Source organism: Pygocentrus nattereri, chromosome 8 (genome assembly GCF_015220715.1).
Source record: "Pygocentrus nattereri isolate fPygNat1 chromosome 8, fPygNat1.pri, whole genome shotgun sequence".
NCBI classification, from domain to species: domain Eukaryota; kingdom Metazoa; phylum Chordata; class Actinopteri; order Characiformes; family Serrasalmidae; genus Pygocentrus; species Pygocentrus nattereri.
Window position 1 is genome coordinate 3,560,605 of NC_051218.1, and position 23,673 is coordinate 3,584,277.

At 43.2% G+C, this 23,673-nt stretch overlaps 1 protein-coding gene across 1 annotated transcript in view; it reads left to right on the forward strand.

Moving 5' to 3' along the window:
* cry2 (cryptochrome circadian regulator 2) overlaps positions 1–20,266 on the forward strand; it is a 33,657-nt gene extending 13,391 nt beyond the window's left edge. Inside the window, exons 4-12 of the mRNA XM_017698836.2 lie at positions 2,664–2,848; positions 4,268–4,356; positions 4,435–4,575; positions 6,280–6,591; positions 7,770–7,921; positions 11,921–12,123; positions 12,621–12,698; positions 14,419–14,653; positions 17,966–20,266. Of these exons, the coding sequence (XP_017554325.1) occupies positions 2,664–2,848; positions 4,268–4,356; positions 4,435–4,575; positions 6,280–6,591; positions 7,770–7,921; positions 11,921–12,123; positions 12,621–12,698; positions 14,419–14,645 (1,387 nt within the window). The 3' untranslated portion in view covers positions 14,646–14,653; positions 17,966–20,266. The remainder of the gene's footprint in view (positions 1–2,663; positions 2,849–4,267; positions 4,357–4,434; positions 4,576–6,279; positions 6,592–7,769; positions 7,922–11,920; positions 12,124–12,620; positions 12,699–14,418; positions 14,654–17,965) is intronic.
* Positions 20,267–23,673: the final 3,407 nt, after the last annotated feature.

Genomic DNA, 23,673 nt, shown 5'->3' on the forward strand with positions numbered 1-23,673 from the left:
CAGAATTCGGCTCGGATTAAAGCAAGAAGTAATTTCATTTCCTCACAATCACAAAATTTCTGCGTAATCAATTAGATAAGATGTAAACGGCAACATTCAGAGTGGCTTGGTGCTCCCTTTTAGAGAAACTTGAGAATCAGAAGTGTTCACAGTGGTGGTGATAGGAACCAGACGTCCACCTCTAAAAGCTCCCTCGCAGAAGGCTTTTAGACAAAGTGCTTGTGAATGCGCTGCCTGATGCCCGAGACACTGTTTTCAGCGGTTTGAGAGAAAGTTTTGGCCCAAAAGTCCATTCGGTGCAGAGAAGCACATGCAGAAAGCAAAATAGCCCCCAGATGTATCCCTATTTTACCATCACCTGCATTGTGATGGTATCTAATGCAAAACTTTGCACTTTCAGATTTTCCGCTATTTTAACATCAACATTACATGTAAGAGCTGTGACGGCACGTGTAGGTTCACTGGTGGTTTTGGATAGTAAACAATACGTCTGTGTTGTAGGTCTGGCAGCCCCTTCTCACCCCCACACTCTCAGAAATAAAGGTGTCTGTACTGTCACTGGGGCAGTACCCCTCTCGTCACAGGGGTGGGACCCTCAAGGGTCCAACTTGGTTCCTTTAGTCAGGGAACATAACTGAACCACAATCCACTGAAATGACCTGGTCTAAGCTGTATCGACTCCACACACCCCGCCTCGCCTCCAGGCTTTTATTCTAAAGGTACAAATGGCAACTTTTCACCTGGAAAAACTGATTTAAGCTGCACAACCGGACCTTAAAAAGACCGCTGGAGCTTTGAGGGAGCATGTACATCGTTCACAGAACCTGCATTTCTAACAGGTCTCTACAATGAACTGCTTCTCATCGTAACTTTACAGTGCAACAAGTGTCTAAATTATGCAGAAGGTATGAAAAATCAGTAGAATTCTCTCTCCTTTAATTGTGGTCACGATTTTTGGCTTCCACAGTGAAACTTAACTTAATCCTTTGGGAAATTGTTTTTAGATTCAAAGATACACATGCTTGAAGGACCAGGATAAAATAGCAGTAAAGTGAAGTAAAACTGTGCTCCTGACGTGGCTGAATAACTGTGATATGAATTTGTAGCCATGTTTTTCAGCCCTGACGGTGAATCACAGTGACCAGCTGCATGATGTAGTGACGTGTAAAGCCAGGAGCGGCACGTGCTGCTGTAGTGTTACTCAATGAATGGGAATGACGAACAGCGGTGGCTGTTTTATATAACTTGCTTTGCACTGTCCAGGCTCAACCTAGGGAGGGTACTGGAGTATTCAGAATTCTTGAACTATAGCAGGCGATTGCTATTATATAAATGTGATTGATGCCTTTTAATATAACCAGCTCAGTGTGTGTGTCTTTAGGACGTTGCGAGGACCGAATGTCTTCAGGTAAACATCACTGTTCTGCAAAAGACATTGCTCATTCCTTGCAAGAAAGTGTTTTCCATCACAAATACTGTCTAAAAAAAAACAAAAGATTCCCTTTTGGTTTCTGAGGCTGAGATTAGGTCTAGGCTTAGGCTTTTGGTGCAGCATTACTCAGATATAGTAACCTTGAATCCAGTGGAAGTACTCAGAAGTATAGTAACGCCGTGTGTGTGTGTGTGTGTGTGTAAATTGAAGCACTTTGTCCTCACTCTCAGCCACACTGCCGCCACCGTGTGGCGGATGGGTGTAGCAGCAGGTCACACTGAGCCGCATGTGCCGTGGGCGGGTTTCTGGCATGTTCAGGGGAGGAGAGTGGAATAACACTGTGTGTAATCCAAAGTCGCGGACATGTGCTGCCTGCATGCGGGCGCATCCAGACACATGGCAGCCTCCTGACTTCAAACGGCGCCAAGGAAATCAGCCAATCGCACACACTCTCACCCGCCCAGATATAGAGGGGCGTTGTATAAGATCAGGACTATAAATAAGAGGTCGGCAGTGGCCGTTCTGCTAGACAAAAAAGATTCAAACATTCAGGAATGTGTGATAGACTCCATCAGCATAGATGATGAATGGCGTGCTGTGACCTGGTCAAACTGGAAAAAGCTGTAGTGCAAATGCATTCATTAGTGGAGTCCTGTAGGAGTGTACTGGCCTGAAGCTTATTTTGGTAATAGATTGTATTTTTACCTCTCTGGAGATTATTATTATTATTATTATTATTATTATTATTATTATTATTATTATTATTAGAAACTGCAGTAACTCGTTACAGTAATACCTACGTAATACTACGCTGTTTATTGAAACCTCTTCTTTGGAGCTCAGCTGTGCTGGTGTACAGTTTAGAGGCTGTAGTTTGCCGTCCTCTGGCCCTCAGCTTCTGACCTCAGACTGACGTGTGTAAAATCCCCCAGCTGATACACTCTTACCACTAATGCTCATAAAGAGGCCAGTGAGTGGAAATACAAGACACGTGTTTCTAATAAAGTGGCCAGTGAGTGTAAACAGAAGGTAGGTGTTTCTAATAAAGTGGCCAGTAATGTTGAATGCACAAGGTTGCTGTTTCTAATAAAGTGGCCAGTGAGTGGAAGTACACGGTTGGTGTTACTAAAAATGATCTGGTTAAAGCTCAAGTTAGGTGTTTCTAATAAAGTGGTCAGGAATTGGAAGTGCAGCTAACTAAGACTGTTTATCCTGTGTATGTTTTCTTCAGGATCATCGAGATGAACAGCAACAGTCCTCCACTCACCTTCAAACGGTTTCAGGCCATAGTGAACCGGCTGGAGCTTCCGAAGAAGCCGCTGCCCACAATCACACAGGAGCAGATGGCCAGCTGCCGGACGCAAATCGCTGACAATCATGATGAGCATTACAGCGTGCCCTCACTGGAGGAGCTGGGTGAGACCTCGTTTACATTTACTCGTTAACATGAAATTTCTTTAGTGTAACTGGACTGGACTGTGCAAAAGTCTTAAGCACTTGAGCAAAACCTTTTAAAAGTTTAAAAAGAGTTTAAAACCTTTGATCGTGCCAGTAAGTGCGTGTTGGATTGTAAAAGCTCTATACCAGAGGTCTTTAATTAAAATGAATTAAAATAAGGTCCAGTTAAGGAGAATTTCCTCAAGCGAAGGTCCAGAACATCATAATTTCTAACTTGCATCATGACTTGGTGCCATATACTGTTTACTGAAGTCGCCTAGTAGGAAAATCAACATCTTATACTTTCAACAGCTGAATATCAAATCAGATACAGTACAAATTTCAACAATATTTACTGTCAGTTTTCTGTTTTTAGGTCACGCCACGTAAAATAATCTGGCTCACTTTCTTCTCCAGCTGCTTTCTCGCCTTGTCCCCCCCCCTGTGTGTGCATCACCTGACTCGAGTCTCGGCGCTCATCATAACACACAGATCTGATTGGCTGAGAAGCATCACGTGTGATATGTACAGTGCATGCGATTTGGTCTGTGTCTCTCCTGGGCTGTTACAGCTTCAATAAAGACTAGAAAAGCTACACCGATTAAAATAGGACCACCCCATCTAAATGAGATAATTCTACATGGTTTATTGGTTCTAGGTCCAGGTCCACATAGGACGGCGTCCGAGTCTGTATTCGGACCGCGGTCCGCCTGTTAGTGGCCTCTGTTCTAGAGGTTCCGGGGTGAGAGGCACCTGCTGTGGTCACTTTAGCTTGGCTGTTTCACTGGAGCCGTTGCATCGCCCTGTTGTTTAGGCTTATTATGATCTGTTTATTTCTAGACTTATAGTTAAAAATAGTTTCACGACATACTTTTCTCAAAGCAAGCTGACCTTTGGGTCCCAGTCTGCAGGGATTTCAGATCCAGTTCACGTTTTTTGCTTTATCCAACTGTTAAAATGACCACCTGATAAGTGGATCAGCCGTGCTAGACATCAGGACCGAACAAAAATGTGGGCCGGCTGGGACTGAACCGGAACATTCACCTTTCCACCGTGTGTCTACTGACAAACACACGTGCAGTCTTGGAGGGGTAGGTGTGTGTTTCAAGGTCTTCACAGCCCATTCTGAATGACCAGGGCATAAAGTGCTGGGTGCACACTGAAGAGACAATCAGTATCACTCCTTTTAACCGTTGAACCGTCCATGTGTGATAGCCTAGTTACATAAAGCTTGTGTAATCGTAATCGCCTTTCCTGACGACAGTGGGCTGTTTTCCATTGTGATCCTGATTGTGGATTATTAATGCAGGTATATCAATACGCGGGATGTTGATCACACATGAAAAATACCCTCCTCCTGGATAATAAATGAATATGTGGTGTTTCCTCTCCATTCAGGGTTTAAGAGTCAGCCAGACGTCACGCCAGTATGGAAAGGAGGTGAAACGGAGGCTCTGGAGAGACTTAATAAACACCTGGACAGAAAGGTGAGTCACTTTGTCCATTCAGTAAGTTTGTTGTTTAAACCTAGAGTTTTATTTTGGATTTGCTTCTTGTTTATTTAGGCCTGGGTTGCGAGTTTTGAGCGGCCTCGAATAAATGCCCACTCTCTGTTCGCTAACCCCACCGGTCTGAGTCCGTACCTTTGTTTCGGCTGCCTGTCGAGTCGCGTGTTCTACTACCACCTGCGAGAGCTCTATATGAAGGTAAGCATAAAGTGTTAATAAGATGACGCGCTTCATTTAAACCGCTTTGCTTTTATTTGTGTAGTGTGTTGGCAGGATTTAATGGTAAGTATTTCTGCTTCTGTACTGTGATGTATGAACTCAAAACCAAAAATTGGGGATGGTAATATGTTAATAAAAACAAAGCAGTGATTTGGGGAAACTCAAGTATTTAATTGAAAAGAGATGTTTAGTATTTTCCCAAATTTTGATGCCTGCAACACATTTCCAAAAAAGCTGGGACAGGGCTGAAGTAAGGCTACATTCACATTACAAGCCTTCTTTCTCAATTCCGTTTTTTTTGAGTAGACCTCACCTTTCTAACCCCATATGTCAAACACAAGGTCCGCGGGCCTGATCTGGCGATCCTGTGAGGTCGGCAGACTATTTCCATTTTTTTAATAACAGGCCGTTTCACAATGAGCTGCACTACAGTCCCCAACAGGCACTGCAACGTAATGTGCACTCCAGCTGTCCTGCTCTAACAGCCTATAGGACAGCGGTTACACCTCAGTTCTACACAACTCCACAGTACTCATATCACCAAATGCATTTCATCTGCAGTTCAATATAAACACTTAACATCAGCTCAGCAGCTCAGAAATTGAGCCCTAATCTTGATGAACTCACAGCAAAGAAAGGATGTCAGTTGTCTAGTTCAAGCAAACGACTGAGCTCCTGGGGACATTTAAATGTTGGGTATTTCAAGTGTCCATGTAATATTTTAAGGTATACAAGTGTCTGTATTTTACTGTTGATGTTTTTGCATATTTGGAATAAAAATGACAGTTATAGCATTACATTAATTACAAATAAAATAACATTTTGTTTTTCTCTGGCCCACAGATTTTATTTTTTTATATGGCCTTTTTACTGATTGAGTTGTTACTGTTACACATTCATGTAGCTTAGTGAATGGCATCTGTTATTAATGTGAACGAATCCTGCATCCTGAAATGACCATGTGAATGAACCACATTCATCCTGAACAACAAGGTAAATAGCCAGCAGAACAAGCCTTCATCATGAAGACAATTGGCTCTAAACTTTTAGCTCAAAGCTGTTCATTAATAGAGGAAGATGAAGGAGGAAAAGGTCAGATGCTTTGCTTTGGCAATTAAATGATGGTGCCCAGTGGAAGAAGACGCATGAATTCCGATCTGAGCGTTCTTGTTTAGGTTGCGTGACCACAAATGGGATATGTATCCGATCTAGAACCACAAACGAGTTGCCCATCCATCCATCCATCCATCCATTTTCTAAGCCGCTACTCCGTCAGGGTCGCGGGGGGGGCTGGAGCCTATCCCAGCAGTCTTCAGGCGGAAGGCAGGATACACCCTGGACAGGTCGCCAGTCCATCGCAGGGCAGACAGACAGACACAGGCAGTCACTCACACCTAAGAAAGCTTACAGTTCCTGTGTAGTTATGTGTTAAATTTATGAGTTTAAAAAAAAAGTTGATGCATTTATGATCGTATCTAAAGCACAAAAAACTATGCAGTGATAATATCGTCAAATTTAAAACATAATAAAATATGTTCTACTTATAACCACAATTGAGGTGTGGATCCAACGTGTAGAATCTATGCTTCTCCACGTGGTTCAATGAGCCGCGAGTCACAATACCAGTGATGACCGGGATTCGTTGTTTAATCCGATGTCTTCCTGTCATCGTCCTTTTTCCAGCTGCGCCGAAAATCCAGCCCCCCTCTCTCGCTCTTCGGGCAGCTGTTATGGCGGGAGTTCTTCTACACGGCGGCCACCAACAACCCCAACTTCGACCGCATGGAAGGGAACCCCATCTGCGTGCAGATTCCCTGGGACCACAACCCTGAGGCGCTGGCTAAGTGGGCAGAGGGTTGCACGGGCTTCCCCTGGATCGACGCCATCATGACCCAGCTGAGGCAGGAGGGCTGGATCCATCACCTGGCGCGGCACGCCGTGGCCTGCTTCCTCACCCGCGGAGACCTGTGGATCAGCTGGGAGAGCGGCACGAAGGTACGCAAAGGCACAAAACCAAACAGCAGGGCTATGTGGTGCCCTATTTAATGCAGTGGTCTCCAACCCTCCTCCTGGACTTTTCACTTTATTTCAAACTGCAAGTCACATGCTGCCCCTCATTCTTATGACTAATGCATCTGATTCAGCCAGTTAAGAAGTCACTTTGCTGGAGCAGATTGTGGATGGAACTAAACTCCCTCAGTCATCAGATTAATCCGCTCTGGAAAAGGGTCCGAAGCACGACCCACACTACTATACATTCTTCCAGGCGTTGCGTGCAGTTACACTTTTCCGCCAGGGAGGTCTCCAGATCCCCCAAATGTACATAGTACAGCTTTAACACTGATGAATCGTATAAATTCTCTCTATAGTTTTGCTTAGTTGGGACCATTAGGCTATAGAGCCATTTTGACTTTCAACAAAGATCGAACTACTATAGGAGCCACGTTTTATGTCCATTTTGACATCTTGGCTTTAAATACATCTCAGTATGTATTAATTCAGATTCAGATTCCTTTATTGATCCCAGGGGGAAATTGCACCAAAATAGACCTGCAAAATATATTATGACCAAAAATACAAACTTGCTCTGCTTTAAGCTTTTACTCTAGCTCTTCTCACATCTCCATCAGGAAACCTTTCTGCCAATGTGGAACAGTTTCTTGTAAAATGTCTCCACGTTAGATTTTTTACACGCCTAAAGTCAGCATCTCATTCGCCAGCTTCTTGTTTGACTTTTCCCATTTCCACCCTAAATGTATGTTTAAGATGGAACTGGAAAATTGACTAAAGCTTTGTGGCTTTTTATTGCTGGTTTAGTGTAAACACACACAAGCTCATTCGTCTAAGTTATAGATCTGCATATAAATCTTTCTCTTTGCCGTTTCGTTAGCTACAAGAGCTTTTGTCTGTGTTGCTGTGGTGACCAGCCGTCTGCTCTGATCTTCAGGGTTAAAGGGTGAATCAGCAGTTCTACATTAACTCCAGTGTTTAAGACCGTTTACTGTTAAACTGTGTTGAAGGATCAGCAGAGCTTTATTTTACTGTAAAGGAAAATTATTTTATTAATACCTATAAATCTAATTCTGCTGTGAAGCCACGCGTGTGTCCAAGTATTTGAATAACCACGCCCATTCCTAGTGAGGATCTGACCGTGTTGTGTTCCTCCTTGGCAGGTGTTTGAGGAGCTGTTGCTGGACGCTGACTGGAGTGTAAATGCCGGCAGCTGGATGTGGCTCTCCTGCAGCGCCTTCTTCCAGCAGTTCTTCCACTGCTACTGCCCAGTTGGCTTCGGCCGACGCACTGACCCCAGCGGGGACTACATACGGTAAACCAGCCTTAGAGTAGAGTACATACAGCAAGAGTGCTTTTAGCTTACAGCCTTGGCAAGGACTTATTGTACTCACACAGCTTACTGTACTTCAGAGACTCCAGCGATCCTGGGCAAAGTTTACAGCTGGGTGGCACATAGTGTCGTGGAGCCAGACATGATCTCATATCAAGAACGTCGGGGGTAATTATGAGAAATTTTGGGCTAGATGTGGGTGGAAACAAAACATCTCCTGATGGCAGAGCTCAAAATAAGTGGCCGCTTGTTCGATGTTGTCCAATGGAAAACAAGTCTGTTGCTAACAAGTTGAAATCACTGAAATGTGCCCCCAAAACCTTTAAGCATGAGCGTATCTGTCACACGTGCAGACAACGCATTACATTCGGTTATATTTCTTGCGATAGAAAAACCTCTAAACTACACTATGCAATAGCTTTAGAAGAGCTCACTGGGATGACGCTGGGATATCGGCAGCTGTTTGTGGCCTCTCTTGTTCACAGGTGCGACAACACAGAAAGTGATGCTTTCATGATCATTTACTCGCCACTGACCAATCGTCCACAGCGGTTCCGTCAAGCCACTGATGGAATAACACAGCAGGTAAAAGTGGCCCAAATCTTGTTTGGCTGTTCAGACAGATCACGCGTCTAAACTGACCCGCCTGCACAAAGGAACGATGCTTAACGTGGCGAGTCATCCAGAGGTAAACAATCATGTTTCGGTCAGGGTTCAGTTTCAGCTTCGCCAGCATCACCGGAGCCATCATGAAGCTTCACTGACTGACAGCTGGGCTCATCACCCAGAATGTGTTCGTGTCCTCTGATTTATTTATTTATTTATTTATTTATTTTTATAAAAACTTTACTTTCAGACTGCCGCCTCGTTCAAAATCTCTTCGAACACGGAGGTTTCGGATACGTCTCTAATACATTTTTGTACAGAAACATCACCCCAAATGTTTGATTCTCAGCAGCACCAAATTAAGTTGTGAGTTAAGTGATATTTTTTTGATCCCACAACCGGGGAAACTCCACCTCCGCATTTAACCCATCCGTGAAGTGAAACACCACACACACACTAGTGAATACACACACACTAGGGGGCAGTGAGCACACTTGCCCGGAACGGTGGGCAGCCCTATCCACGGCGCCCGGGGAGCAGTTGGGGGTTAGGTGTCTTGCTCAAGGACACCTCAGTCATGGACTGTCGGCGCTGGGGATCAAACCGGCGACCTTTCGGTCACAGGGCCAGTTCCCTCCAGCCCATGACTGCCCCAATTATAATGAATGTTGAGTTGGATTGACGTACAAAATCGCACAAGTTCCATTAGATTAGATTGCATTAGTTCCACAAGAGTCGTGTTGCTGCATATCGCATATGTATCAGATTTCAGTGCCACATATAAAAGTGTCCCTTCTGAATGAAAAATGTCAGATTCAGTGTGTTTTTTGGCTGTTAACACGGACACATAAACACACCTGTGTCATCCATCCATCCATTTTCTAAGCCGCTTCTCCGTCAGGGTTGCGGGGGGGTGCTGGAGCCTATCCCAGCAGTCTTTGGGCGGAAGGCAGGATACACCCTGGACAGGTCGCCAGTCCATCGCAGGGCAGACAGTCACTCACACACTGACACCTAGGGGCAATTTAGCATGTCCAATTGGCCTGACTGCATGTCTTTGAACTGTGGGAGGAACCTGGAGGAACCCCACGCAGACACGGGGAGAACATGCAAACTCCACTCAGAGAGGACCCCGGCCAGGGAATCGACCCCAGTCCCTCCTCGCTGTGAGACGACAGTGCTACCCACCACACCACTGTGCCGCCCTACCTGTGTCATATATGAAGTAAAGGATCAGATTTTTACCTGCTGTGTGAACAAGGCCTAAACGTCTGTCTGAAAGCGCTTGAAGCTACTTTCCTTTCCATTTCAGTGCTGTGACCTGTGCGTGCCGCTGGAATCTCCTTTGCATTTAAAAGTTTTCTCGCTCTTCTATTACGGACAGTATTGGACGCATCACCAAGCCCGTGTGCTTTTGTGTTTTAAACAAGTTGTAAACATCCAGGCAGGCTTAGGAAACTACACACTTACCTTTTCCAGTTGGCCAAGAAGTTCAGTCTCTCTTCTCGAGTTAACGCTTTCAAACCATTTTGTACTGGTTTCACTAAATAGATTTCATGCATTGAGCAAAACTGAACTGAAGGGCGTTTCTGAAACATCCTGAAGAGTGAACTGAGTTAATGATGGCCTTCCGCTCACTAGTTTGCATCACTTGTGTTATTGATTGTACAGCGGACGTGAAAAGAGCATGCTGCCCCACGCTTAGCTGATGGATTTTCGAGAGGGCGCAGCCTTCTTTCTGGCGCAATCCAGCCCTGAAAGTTTGAGCTTGTTCACAGATGCTCGTTCTTATTACGCCATGTTTTCTGGCCCCACAAGACCAGGACACAATATCATGTAGACTGTAATGCTGTGTGATTAGAAAACCACATTTGTGAGTGTTTCTTTGACAAGGCCTGGATTATTTCGACCACAGTCGTTTAGGTTTAAGGGGCGATTCATCAAAACACTCTGCTCTGACCCACATGTGGGCTAATGTTTACTTAGGAAATCAACCAAACGTAATTTAATCAGCGGCGGCCAAACTTTTGGGAAATCGTGCAATTAGGCTGGGAGTGTTGAAGCTTTTGCACACAATCGTGTAATTTCACGTAATTTTATTTTGACACTTTTGTTTCAATTGTGGGCCTTTTCTCGTTAAAAGTGCAGATCCATCATGGCAGAATCTTCGGCAGTATCTGAATAGTAAACGCAGGCATGTCTAATTAGGGTTGGGTGCAAGTTCTGCAGGAGGTGGAGTCCAGGAAACTGCTTACTGTCTGCTGAGACTGCTCTAATAGGTTCTTTGTTGGCTGTCTTTTGTGTCGGTTGAGTAAACACTGCACAATGCCTGGTTACTAGATGGTTTGTTGTGTAAAGTTTTTTTCTTTTGTCACTTAAATAAAGGGAAATGCGCTGGTGGCTGACGTCTCTCAATTGGTTTAGAGCTCTGATGCTAGAAGGAGCTGCAGATATGTTTAACAGAACAACGCAGGGTTGCATAAGCGCCAGTGTGAACGTCCAAAGCCTGGATTTTGCTTTGCTGCAGTACACGGCTGGAATAAAGCGCTGTATTACACCTCGGTGTTTGCTCAGTGGAAGAAAAAGCTGTTCTACTGTATCAGTTCTAAAACATCTGGACCTGGTTTTGAATTATGTAGCTCCAATTTTTTGAAAAAAGACCGTCACAATGGCCCTCATTCACCACCATCTTCCCAAGTTTTATTCTTCAACTTGTTCTTGAGAAAAGTCCTAAGAAAAGGTCTTCGTCAGATTCATGATGAGAGCGTAGAACTGTTCCCGTCTTATGGGATCAAGTGTGGTGTTCTTAGCCAAGAACAAATCCCGAATAAGAAAACAGTGGTGAACATCTGGATCTTTGTGAAAACTATAAAGTAGATTTTAAGAAGAAGTTTCTTGAAAAGGGGGTTTGAATGAGGCTCAGTGTGTTTACCTTCAGAAAAGTATATTATGGTGGATTGTAGTTTTTTTCACAGTACAATTAAAACTGTCATATTTCCCTCTAACATGAAATGTAACAGTCTTTTGTATGAAAAATGTAAGAATCTGTAGTCTAGCAGCTTCACTGTCAGCTTATACTAGTTCAGCAGTATTATTGATTAGATGATTGATTAGCAGCTTTAATGATTTCTGTGTGTGTGTGTGTGTGTGTGTGTGTGTGTGTGTGTGTGTGTGTGTGTGTGTGTGTGTGTGTGTGTGTGTGTGTGTGTGTGTGTTAAAAAAAATCTCATTTCTATGTCATTTCTAACGCTCAGTATTGTGTTTAATATGAATGAGAGAGAGTGGGAGCTTCCTTTTGAAACATCCCTTAATCCCTTTAATAGGCAAAAATTGTTGGGTATTATTGGTTTTATTGTTTGTTCTGATATTCGGCAGGAGATACATCCCAAAGCTGAAGGACTATCCGAACCGCTACATCTACGAGCCGTGGAATGCGCCGGAGTCTGTTCAGAAGGCGGCCAACTGTGTGGTGGGAGTGGACTACCCCAAACCCATGATCAACCACGCCGAGAGCAGCCGCCTCAACATCGAGAGGATGAAACAGGTCTACCAACAGCTCTCCCACTACAGAGGCCTTAGTGAGTAACTCTTCGTAGACAGTGCTTGCTTGTTTTGTAGGTATGTACAATGGCCCTAGTACTATGGCGACAGCAGTGCCATCATACTTCTCTATAATTCACCATTTCACATCAAACGCTTTAGCAACCACCTGGGATTCCATAGTAACCTGCCTAGCCACACCTTCACAGCCACTCGGGATATTGTAGCAGTAGCTTTGTTAAGCCAGCTTTCTTTTTCGTGGCGCATAACTACATTTTTTATGACTTGAATTTGACAAGATGATGTGTTTATAGTGTTGTTTGCATTTTTTTTATTTTTTTTTATTTTTTTTTACATTGAAGCAAAGAGGATAAATTCATCAGTGCAAACAAACCTCTAAACACAGAAAATGAATTCAGTGGAAATGTAATCGTATCAATATTTGATATCATTAGTTTATAAAGCCGTTTTCTGTCGGTACTGATATGTTTATCATGCATCCCTATTTTTGTTTGTGTTTTCTCTCTTTCGTCAGGTCTGCTAGCATCTGTGCCCACCATACAGGAGGAGGCAGAGCCCCCGCTGTCGGATGACTCTCAGGCCAGCAGCAGTGGTATGTTTGTTTGTATACAACGTCAGAAGCTGTTCAGCAGTAAAATCCAATGTTCCAAACTCAGAACTGTGAAAACCCAAAGATGAATATAAAAATGCCAGATTTAAGGGTGTTTTCTTGTGTTTTGACTGGAGTTTTCCAGCTTTCGCATACGTGTTTACTAATGAAATGTAATCTTACAACAGCTAGACGACTCGACCCAAACTTGAAAGCTGAATGAGTTCGTTCTGTTCAGCGATATTACCATGTAGGACTCGACGTTTATGTTCTTTTTTTTCTAAAATTCTCTCATTGTGCTGCAGAGATGAGCAATAATTTTATTAAAAAATCTTTCAGCTTTCCGAACTGCCCAGCTTCATTTACACTTTACATTTATGGCATTTGGCTGACGCTCTTATCCAGAGCGACTTACAACTTGATCATTTTACCCAGGGGGCGGCCAAGGTGGTGTTAGGAGTCTAGCCCAAGGACCCTTATTGGTATAGTGTAGGGTGCTTACCCAGGTGGGGACTGAACCCCAGTCTACAGTGTAGAAGGCAGAGGTGTTACCCACTACACCAACCAACCAAGCTTCATGTTAGCCACAGACTGTACTCAGTCAAGAATTAAGAAGGACATGAGAAAATGTGGTTGACCGCTCCATTTTATAAAGCGATGGATGCGGCATCGATATCTGTTGATGGCAATGTTGAACTTTTTTGAGCGACACCAGCTCTTTCAGTACGTGCTCTATAACGGGGCTCTTAAACTTGACCACGCTGCCACATTAGATACACAACCTCCTCACTCTGTTTACTCTTTACATCATTCTTTATGTGATCATTTCATGATGAATGGAGTAGAAATGGTTCAAAATTACTTCCTCACCACATTCATATACATTTCAAGCACCTTTTTTTCTGAAGATATGGTTTTCGGACCGTGAGGCAGTACGGTTCTAGCACATTCGGGTCTCTAGATGGCGCTGGTGCACTGAATACCCTGTCTTACCATTCTGTGCAAAGCTGGAGAAGTAGAGTGTAGGCAGGGTGGTGGCTCCCACTGCTATTTTTGTGTACTACATCTTTTTTGCCTGAAAACTTCTGCCTTCCAAAGCCTGGCGCTGGAGGTGAGCTGCTTAGGCACTAAGGGGCTGTTTGAGAGGAGCTTTCCATTCACTTCCATTCATTTCAGACTTTCAGTCCAAAGATAAAGGCACGGCTTTTAGGTTACTTTAAGGTCCTGTCCTCTTCTAAACTGGCGTATTATCCAACGTCATACCTTCAAAATATTTGAAGTAGAATAATAAAAAGAATTGATTGGGTTTACAGGGTTCAGCTAATATTACTGTTACTACGGCAACTGTGACGAAGAAGAAATAATATTATAACCGTAAATTTTCTAACCAGAATTATAGCCATAATTATTACTACAATAATCAAAGTTATCTTCATTATTGATTATTATTCACATTTATTACAATCGGTATTGCATCATTGCTCTGGGAGAGCTTTTCCCTTTGATTTCTTTAAGTGATGAAGTCTTGTTGGTAAACTTCCAGCTTTTAAAGGAAGAAGAGTCCGATATTCTGTACAGCGTTACAATCTGGACTCCAACCAGCCCAAAACCATCAGTAAAAATATTTAATATTTTGGGGGGGGTTTTGTGTGTATGTAGTGTGCTTATACAATTATATTCACGTGTGTGTGTGTGGTTGTGTTTTTTTTTTTTTTTTAAACAGGTGTCCCCTCCAGTTCCACCCAAACCCAGTCCCAACAAACCCAAACCCAGCCCCAACCTCAGCCTCCTGACCCCGACCCCCAGCTTCCAGCAACAGCTTCAGTTCCCCCTGCCCAGAGAAAACGAGGACGGACCCCAGAACACCGGACCTCACTGAACCCCAAAGTCCAGCACACCAGCCAGGCCAAAGCAAGCGAACAGCCGCCGCAGACCACCAACAAGCAGTGACCACGCAGGTACCTAATCAAAAAGGCCAAAGAGCATTTGATCCAGCTGCCAGAGTGAATGAGATCTTGTAGGTTAAGTTGTGTCATTACATTATCGAGTGGGTCGGACCAAAAAGTCAGTGTTATAGGCCAGTCACACATTGACTCCTCCTAAAAATGTTATTGTTATTTATCTGCAAGGTGCACAAACTGATTGGACATGTATGACCTACATGTAGATCTCCAGACAGCAAATCATTGCGAATATGTGGAAACTGGGCAGTGCAACGCTGGTGTCTCAGCTGTGATTAAAAACTTTTTGCAAATCACTGTAGTTTTCAGCTCAGGTCTGATATGAATGCTCTACTTTGCCCCCTAGTGGAATAACACATGCTGGCATTTTACCCATTTCTTATGCCAGATCTTTTATTTCAATTATTCTCCACAAGATGGTTTCAATTTAAGACAGGAGTTCTAAACTGTTTTGACAGGCCAGATTAGAACCTTGATCGCAGTAGTTCTCGAAGCTGTCGTCAGGGACTCCTACACAGTCCACATTTCTGCTGTATCATTATGTGCTGCAAAAATCTGGGGGTCCCTGAGGATCAGTTTGAGAACCGCTGCTTTATCAGGCCTTGCCAGCCCACAGGCCACATGTTTGGCAACACTGCTGCTCACTCAAGGGTAATGAAGTTTTTAATGTTAATGAGAAACTAGGCCTGCCATAATATATTTCCATCTTTTCAGATGGACAGATGCTTTATTGATCCCGAAGGACATTCAGCAGCCAGTAGTAGACGCACTACAGTAACCGTAATATGGATGTAGACATATAACAAGAATAAATATACCAGATTCTCTCAACAGGCATATATACAAATAGAAAAAATACAACAGTCTGTGATGATATCTATAACCTGAGATGAGAGATGCAGTACAATAATGATTGTTACAGGTACACACACTTTATTAGGTACACCTGTTCAGTTGCTTGTTAACACAAATAGCTAACCAGCCAATCACACGACTGCAGCTCAGTGCATTCAGGCATGTAGAGGTGGTCAAGACAACTTACTGAAGTGCAGACCGAGCATCAGACCTGGAAGAAAGGGGATTTAAGGGGCTTTGAACGTGGCGTGGTTGTTGGTGCCAGACGGGCTGGTCTGAGTATTTCAGAAACTGCTGATCTACTGGGATTTTCACGCACAACCATCTCTAGGGTTTACAGAGAACGGCCCGAAAAAGAGGAAATATCCAGTGAGCGGTCAGTTGTGTGGACGAAAAATGCCTTGTGGATGTGAGAGGTCAGAGGAGAATGGACAGACTGGTTCCAGATGATAGAAAGGCAACAGGAACTCAACCAACCAAAATCTCTGAGGAACGTTTCCAACACCTTGTTGAAAGTCTGCCACGAAGAATTAAGACAGTTCTGAAGGCAAAAGGGGGTCCAGCTTTTACTAGCAATTAGCAATTGGGTGTACCTAATAAAGTGGCCGGTGCGTGTAATGACCACTGAATAAATAAATATGTGCATATCTTGGTACCAAATAAAGTGTGTAGTGTCCAGATGTGCAAGATGTGCCGTCTATATGTACAGATGGATAAAGAAACACAGGATAAGCACGAGATTCAGGTTCAGTCCTCCTCTCTCTCCACCCTTCTCTTCTGACCCCCTGGGAAGAGTTGAAGAGCCTGATGGCTCTGAGGACAAAGGATCTCCTGAATCTGTCGGTTGAGCAGCTCTGTGACAGCAGCCTGCCACTAAACATGCTCCTCCGGTCCGTGATGATGCTGTGCAGTGGGTGGCCATCATCCTCCATAATGGAGAGCAGTTTGTGTAATGTCCTTCTCTCGGCCACCTTGACCAGAGTCCAGTTCCCTTCCAGTTCCAGTATTAGTGATATTCAGTGAGTAGTTAGTTGTCGTTGTCTTATCAAAACTCTTTGACTTTTTTACACCTTTATTGCAGCTGCTCTTTACTTTCAATAAATAACTCATTTTTAATGGAGCAATAGAAATGGTCAAAAATTCCTTGAATTACACTCTTTTGTTTTGCCTGTTTTTGTTGAAATGTAAATCTAATTCTAGGAATGAACTGAACAGCCCACAATTTTAAAATGACCCTATTTAAAAGGTGACTGGCAACCTTTCCAGAGTGTTTCACGAGTTCCAGATAAATGACTTTGTGCACGTGTGTGGTTAAAAGATTGAATGGACCTACAATGATTTACCGAAATCTAAAGAGAGTTTACAAATGATGTGAATGGTAAAGAAAATGGGAAACGGCCAGTATAAACGCTCTTTGTTCCTTTCAGCCTCCTGCACTGGTTCAAACAGTTTGAACAGCAGCAGATAAACCCTGAACGATCAGCCATGAGTATCTGTCACAGATTCTATGAGGGACATTATGAAGATTTATATTCACTGTTCATGCCGAGTATCAGGAGGAGGTACGACACCGGAGAACGTCCGCTCAAAGGGTTTAATACCACCGGGAAAACACATCTCACTCAGTACACAGAATACAGAACCGAACCTAAGCTTGACAATATAATATGTACCCACAATTTATGAAAGTGACAGAAAACGTAAGAAATGACAGTGAAACTGCAAAACATAACACAATTCTTATTGGGCAGTCGTGGGCTGGAGGTCACAGAACTGGCCCTGTGACCAGAAGGTTGCCGGTTCGATCCCCAGGGCCGACAGTCAGTGACTGAGGTGTCCTTGAGCAAGACACCCAACCTCTTGCTCCCCAGGTGCCGTGGATAGGGCTGCCCACCGCTCCGGGCAAGTGTGCTCACTGCCCCCTAGTGTGTGGTGCTTCACTTCACGGATGGGTTCAATGCGGAGGCGCTTAAAAAAGTATCACTTAACTTAAAAATGATGGTATTAATTGCTTTGGATGACCAACCGTTCCCTATTTTTGAGGATATTGGATTTAGTAGCACATACAGTAGATTCTAAATCATTTTATTATGTTGATTTTATGTAAAATGCTTTTTATTGTCTCTCGTTTGGATTCAGTTTTAGCCCGATGTGTCTCGAATTTCAGTTCCAGTAACGGCCCGGAATTTCCATTTCAGTGCATCGTAATATGATCGATCACTTGTAATGATGGTGTTGCATTTGTAATGTAATAAATAATGTTAAATAGTTATGTAAATCAAATGTATAGGAAACCCTGCGCTTCTTAGGGTTAACATGTACTTGAATTGTTCAAGGTTTTCTGTCTTTATGAACCAGCCCGAGCTCTGGCTGTGGGTTCCCGAAGGCTGACCTCTTTAGGAGAATTTCTTCATTGGTCATGATTCTAATAGAAACTGCTTCTTTTCTGCGCAGGCAGATGCAGATGGTAGAGTGGCTACCACACAGGAACAGAGGGGGGGAAAGGAAGACGCTCGAAACCATCCAGAATGACCGGAAACGCGACGTCAGCGCAGCGCAGCAGCTATACAGCCGCTACCCGCACAGGATCAGCAAACAAACTGATGAAGGGACTGAAAGACTGCAGTTTGTTACCATTCAGTACGTTAGACAGAGCTACAGCTTCCTTTGGTCTCCTCCCAGCATCTCTTAGGCTGCTTTTCTTTTTATTTTCCAGTCTGAAACTGTCCAAACAGCTGCAAACGCGTCTTCATGACTTAGATGCTCAAGAGTTTCTATGTTCTTCATATATTAGCATTTCCTCACAATATAGAGCTTTTCTGATCGTCATTCAGCTTGAGGTGTGAATCAGTATTTATGACCTTTAGCCTGATTTGACATGTCCTGCGTAATCGTCTCGAACTGCAGATGAGGAGCTTTCGGAAGCTGCCGTGTCGTTTTCCGACACCAGTAATGTATGAAGACAAACGCCGTAGAAGTCAGTAATTGCTTGCCATGTACACAAGCAGCAAAATGAAACGGGACGTTTTTTGTTTTTTTTTCTTTTGTTTTTAATTCAGTGTTGAGGCTATAATATTTCAGCCTGTTCAGAGGTTTTGTGTCCGTAGCTCTTAAAAAAGAAAACGAAGAAAGAGACAACTGGCAACACTTTGCAATAACAGGCCATAATAAACAGCATCTTAATCGTTTGGCTCATAGTTTGTTAATGACTATTGCTAATTGAATCATTGTCACATGCGTGCAGTCACAGATGGTACTATTTTTAATTTTTATGTCTTGCAGTCGTGCTCAAAGGTTTAGGCACCACTAGTCAAATTGCATGTTTTGTAGCAAATTTTAAAAACGTGAAAATAAGTGTGTTTTCTACAGGGAACACACTTCTGCACATTTTAGTGCACAATTAGAAAAATCTGTGTACCCTAAACTTTGTATAAGGCACATTTTTGTCCCCCCTCCCCCTTTTTGCCCTAATTGAAATGTACCAAATAAACAGTTATTGTGCATTAAAATGTGCTCTATAGAGCCCAGGCGTCATGAGGCCTGCGGGCCAAGTCGGGCCAAGTCGGGCCTGGAGCACAATCCTATTCGGGCTGCAAAATGATTAAGTTTACTGTTAATCTTGGCCTATTTCACCGTGAGCTGCACTACAGTTCCCAGCATGCACTGCACCGTAAAAAAAGATGTCAGGTGTCCATTTCCTGCAAATGGAGCGTCATCTAAAGCCTACAGTACATTGGGGACATTTAAAGTGTTCTGTAGCTATTATAGTCTATTGATTTATATAAGACGACTTGTTTTTATTTAAAATTATTTCTGAATCGACGTATTCAGTGACCATTGTAGTTTTGGTATTTTAAATATACGACAGCCAGTTGGGATCATTAGTAATATTAATATTACTAATTAATATTAATATTAGTAAATGTAAACATGGCTCACAGATTTGTTGAGACTTCTCAATAAGGCCCTTTAGTGGTTGAGGGGTTGAACCCCTGCTGTCAAGGATGCTTTCACTTACTTTCACTTGGAAAAGCAACAAAATGTCATTGGACCGGGGCGCGTAAACTTTTGCATACGACTTCCGGGCTGCATGATACGTTTATGAAATGCATTTACAGTGCTGTAACTAACGTCGGGGCGGAGTAGCAATCCGAAGGGTAGCACTTATTAATGCGCCAGACGCAATTCTAGATCAACGATCATTAAACTGTCGCGTATGATTATGTTGCTATTTCTGGGGCCTGTTATTAGTGTTACCACGCAAGCTGTTGTTTCTCCCCCAGAGCCACTCTGCAGTCTCCAGCAGACAGTTCTGAAACACTACCGCACTGCAGTGTCTGTAAACCATCATACATGTTTTCCAGTAAGACTGAATCTATTACTGTTTGATGATATTGACCATTTTTAGGCTGCTTTAGCCCCCAAAGTTTAAAAAAAAAAACAAAAAAGCAAAAAAAAAAAAAAACCCTGTACATTCCACGCGAACATGTACATTCACGATAAGTCAAGTTCCCTCGAGCTAAGTGGAATAGCTTTATTTATTTTGTCTTTTTTTTTTTTTTGTATTGTACAAAAGAGTTTATTTTCATGGAAGCGCTGCTGGGATGGCGAGCTGCTCGGTTTGTAGGCAGTAATTTATTGAAGCCTCCTCACTGCATGTTTCTGTCAGCGACAAAGACAATGTTTCCACGGTATATTGCGTCTACATTGTTTTACTGTAGATCACAATATATCTAAATAAATTTTCTGAACGCGCTTTGTTTTTGTGTTTCATTCCCAGTAGTTTTCTGTGTGTTTAATGCAGTACTGTATTTCCACCCTAGAGGGCGACACTGTGCTGGTTTTTCCTGTATAACATTGCCTCGCCCTCCTCTCGCTTAAACACACACACATATTTCAGCGGGAGAAATTCATTTGCAAGGCTGCTGTCTAGTAAAAATATATTATATTAGAAAATATTTCTTTTATAAAGACTTTTAAAGACTTATAAAGGTTTCGGATACACTTATCAGTGCAAAACATATGAGGCCTGTGCTGTTGCCGTTGCGGTTTTTCTGGGTTCTGTTTTTATGCAGTCACGTTTCTCTCAGTCCTGTGCTGTTACGGCAGAACAGAGCTCATCAGTGCAGTGGATTTCTAATGAGCTGATAATGGCTCTCAAAGCCCTGCACCCAAGACTAATGGCTACAGTACCTAACCTCCCTTTCACTTCACTAAATCAGTCTTGATTAGAACCGGGCTACGCATAGATTTGTTCATTTTACATTAATACTAATATGGTTAAAGGTGTAAAATAACAGTAATTTGAGATTCCAAGCAATATTGGACTAAAACATAATATTTTAAATGCGTTAACTTGGGCCAGCCCACTTTGAAAAAGGGAATTGAATCGATAAGATGTAAACAGAGTCATTCAGAGCGGTTTGGTGTCAAATGCTCGGTTCTAGAGTCACCTACTGAGTCAGAGTTGTTTACAGTGGTGGTGATGGGAACCAGACGTCCACCTCTAAAAGCTCCCTCACAGAAAGTTATTGCATGAAATAGTTTGGAATATGTTAGTAAGTATTTTATACACGGTCATGGTGGAGGGGCACATGCATGGATTTTATCTGTATATAAAAATAAAGGGAACACTTAAACAACACAATATAACTGCAAGTAAATCAAACTTCTGTGAAATCAAACTGTCCACTTAGGAAGCAACACTGACAATCAATTTCACAGCTGCTGTGTAAATGGAAAAAGACAACAGGTGGAAATTACTGGCGATTAGCAAGACACACTCAATAAAGGAGTGGTTCTGCAGGTGGGACCACAGACCACTTCTCAGTACCTTTCTGCTTTCTGGCTGATGTTTTGGTCACTTATGAATGTTGGTGGTTCTTTCACACTCGTGGTAGCAGGAGACGGACTCTACAACCCACACAAGTGGCTCAGGTAGTGCAGCTCATCCAGGATGGCACATCAATGCGAGCTGTGGCAAGAAGGTTTGCTGTGTCTGTCAGCGTAGTGTCCAGAGGCTGGAGACAGGCCAGTACACCAGGAGACGTGGAGGAGGCCGTAGGAGGGCAACAACCCAGCAGCAGGACCGCTACCTCCGCCTTTTTGCAAGGAGGAACAGGAGGAGCACTGCCAGAGCCCTGCAAAATGACCTCCAGCAGGCTTTGGCAGTGGGTCAGTAACGGTGTGGGGTGGCATTTCTTTGGAGGGCTGCACAGCCCTCCATGTGCTCGCCAGAGGTAGCCTGACTGCCATTAGGTACGGAGATGAGATCCTCAGACACCTTGTGAGACCATATGCTGGTGCGGTCGGCCCTGGGTTCCTCCTAATGCAGGACAATGCTAGACCTCATGTGGCTGGAGTGTGTCAGCAGTTCCTGCAAGATGAAGGCATTGAAGCTATGGACCGGCCCGCCCGTTCCCCAGACCTGAATCCAATTGAGCACATCTGGGACGTCATGTCTCGCTCCATCCACCAACGCCACGTTGCACCACAGACTGTCCAGGAGTTGGCGGATGCTTTAGTTCAGGTCTGGGAGGAGATCCCTCAGGAGACCATCCATCACCTCATCAGGAGCTGCCCAGGCATTGTAGGGAAGTCATACAGGCACGTGGAGGCCACACACAATACTGAGCCTCATTTTGACTTGTTTTAAGGACATCACATCAAAGTTGGATCAGCCTGCCGTGTGTTTTTCCACTTTAATTTTGTGTGTGACTCCAAATCCAGGCCTCCACTGGTTAATACATTTGACTTCCATTGATGATGTTTGTGTGATTTTGTTGTCAGCACATTCAACTTTATACAGAACAAAGTATTCAATGAGAATATTTCATTCATTCAGATCTAGGATGTGTTATTTGAGTGTTCCCTTTATTTCTTTGAGCAGTATATATATATATATATATATATATATATATATATATATATATATATATATATATATATATATATATATATATATATATAAACACAATATATTCAACATAAGCAGGATTTCAGTGATTTAGTCTCTTGACATTAGTGGCATCAGTTCAAAAACAAAAAATGCTGCCTTGGCATTAGAGAATCTGGCTGTTGCACCAGAATAAGAATGTCCAGAAACTATCCACACCATAACGGAGATGAAGAAAGGTTAGGTTTAAACCAACCTTTAAAGACTGATGGCCACGGTTACGGCTGCCATCATAACCTGTCATTGTTGACACTAAGCATCAAATTAGTCACCAAAAAGCAAGAGTGAAGTTGGGGACAGATAAAAAGCAATTTTAGCTCATTTTGAGACATGAAAATGTGGGACAGCAAGTCTTTTTTGTTTAAAAACTAAACTCATGATAACTCAAAATCTCTTACCTTTATAAGAAGTCAAAAGGATCTTTAAAGAAATGTTGAAAAAAATGTGTTTTCTTTTCCGAAGTGTAGATTTAGGTTCTGGGACAGTACTTCCAATAGAAAGTACCCTACAATGATTCTGTACATCTTTAGCTTATTACTGTGTCCATTAATGCCTTGGGTTTCAATAAATCATAACAATCATTATATGAATACACCGAATACTGAATACTGCACTGAAAAGAAAGTGCAAATATTCTGAAACGGACACTATATTGTGTTTCTTTTCTTTTGCCCTCGAGGAGGTAAATGCAAACACAGATATCTGATAGTGGGCCTATTATTTTTAGAGAATAGTCCATTTTCCTGCTACCGTTATCTCCAAGAAAAAAATCTTGCTTGGGTTTACAGTGCATTGTGCTGGGTTTCCATTATTTTGTCCAGCCACTGGTAAATGTAATCTTAATTCGCAGGCCTGGAGTGGTAGTTGTACAGTCTGGGTGGGGCCAGATGTTTATTTTCAGCCGTTATCAATGGCATCGATCTCAGCAGCCAGTCCTCCTCCGCTGCTGGCCTGAGCGTCCGAGCTCGTGTGCTGGAGGTGGCAACTTGAGCCGCATCGATCCAGGCCATCAATCAGTGGAGTGGCAGGGCTTTAAAAGGACCCTGCCTTACTCTCCGCCTCTCTCGCTCTCTCTCGCTCTCTCTCCCTCTCTCTCCCTCTCTCTCTCTCTCTCTCTCTCTCACTCGCTCTCTCTCCCCTTCATCCGCTGCTGACTTTAATTGACCCTGGGAAGGACGCACCATATGCAGGGAGTGCCAGGTCCACG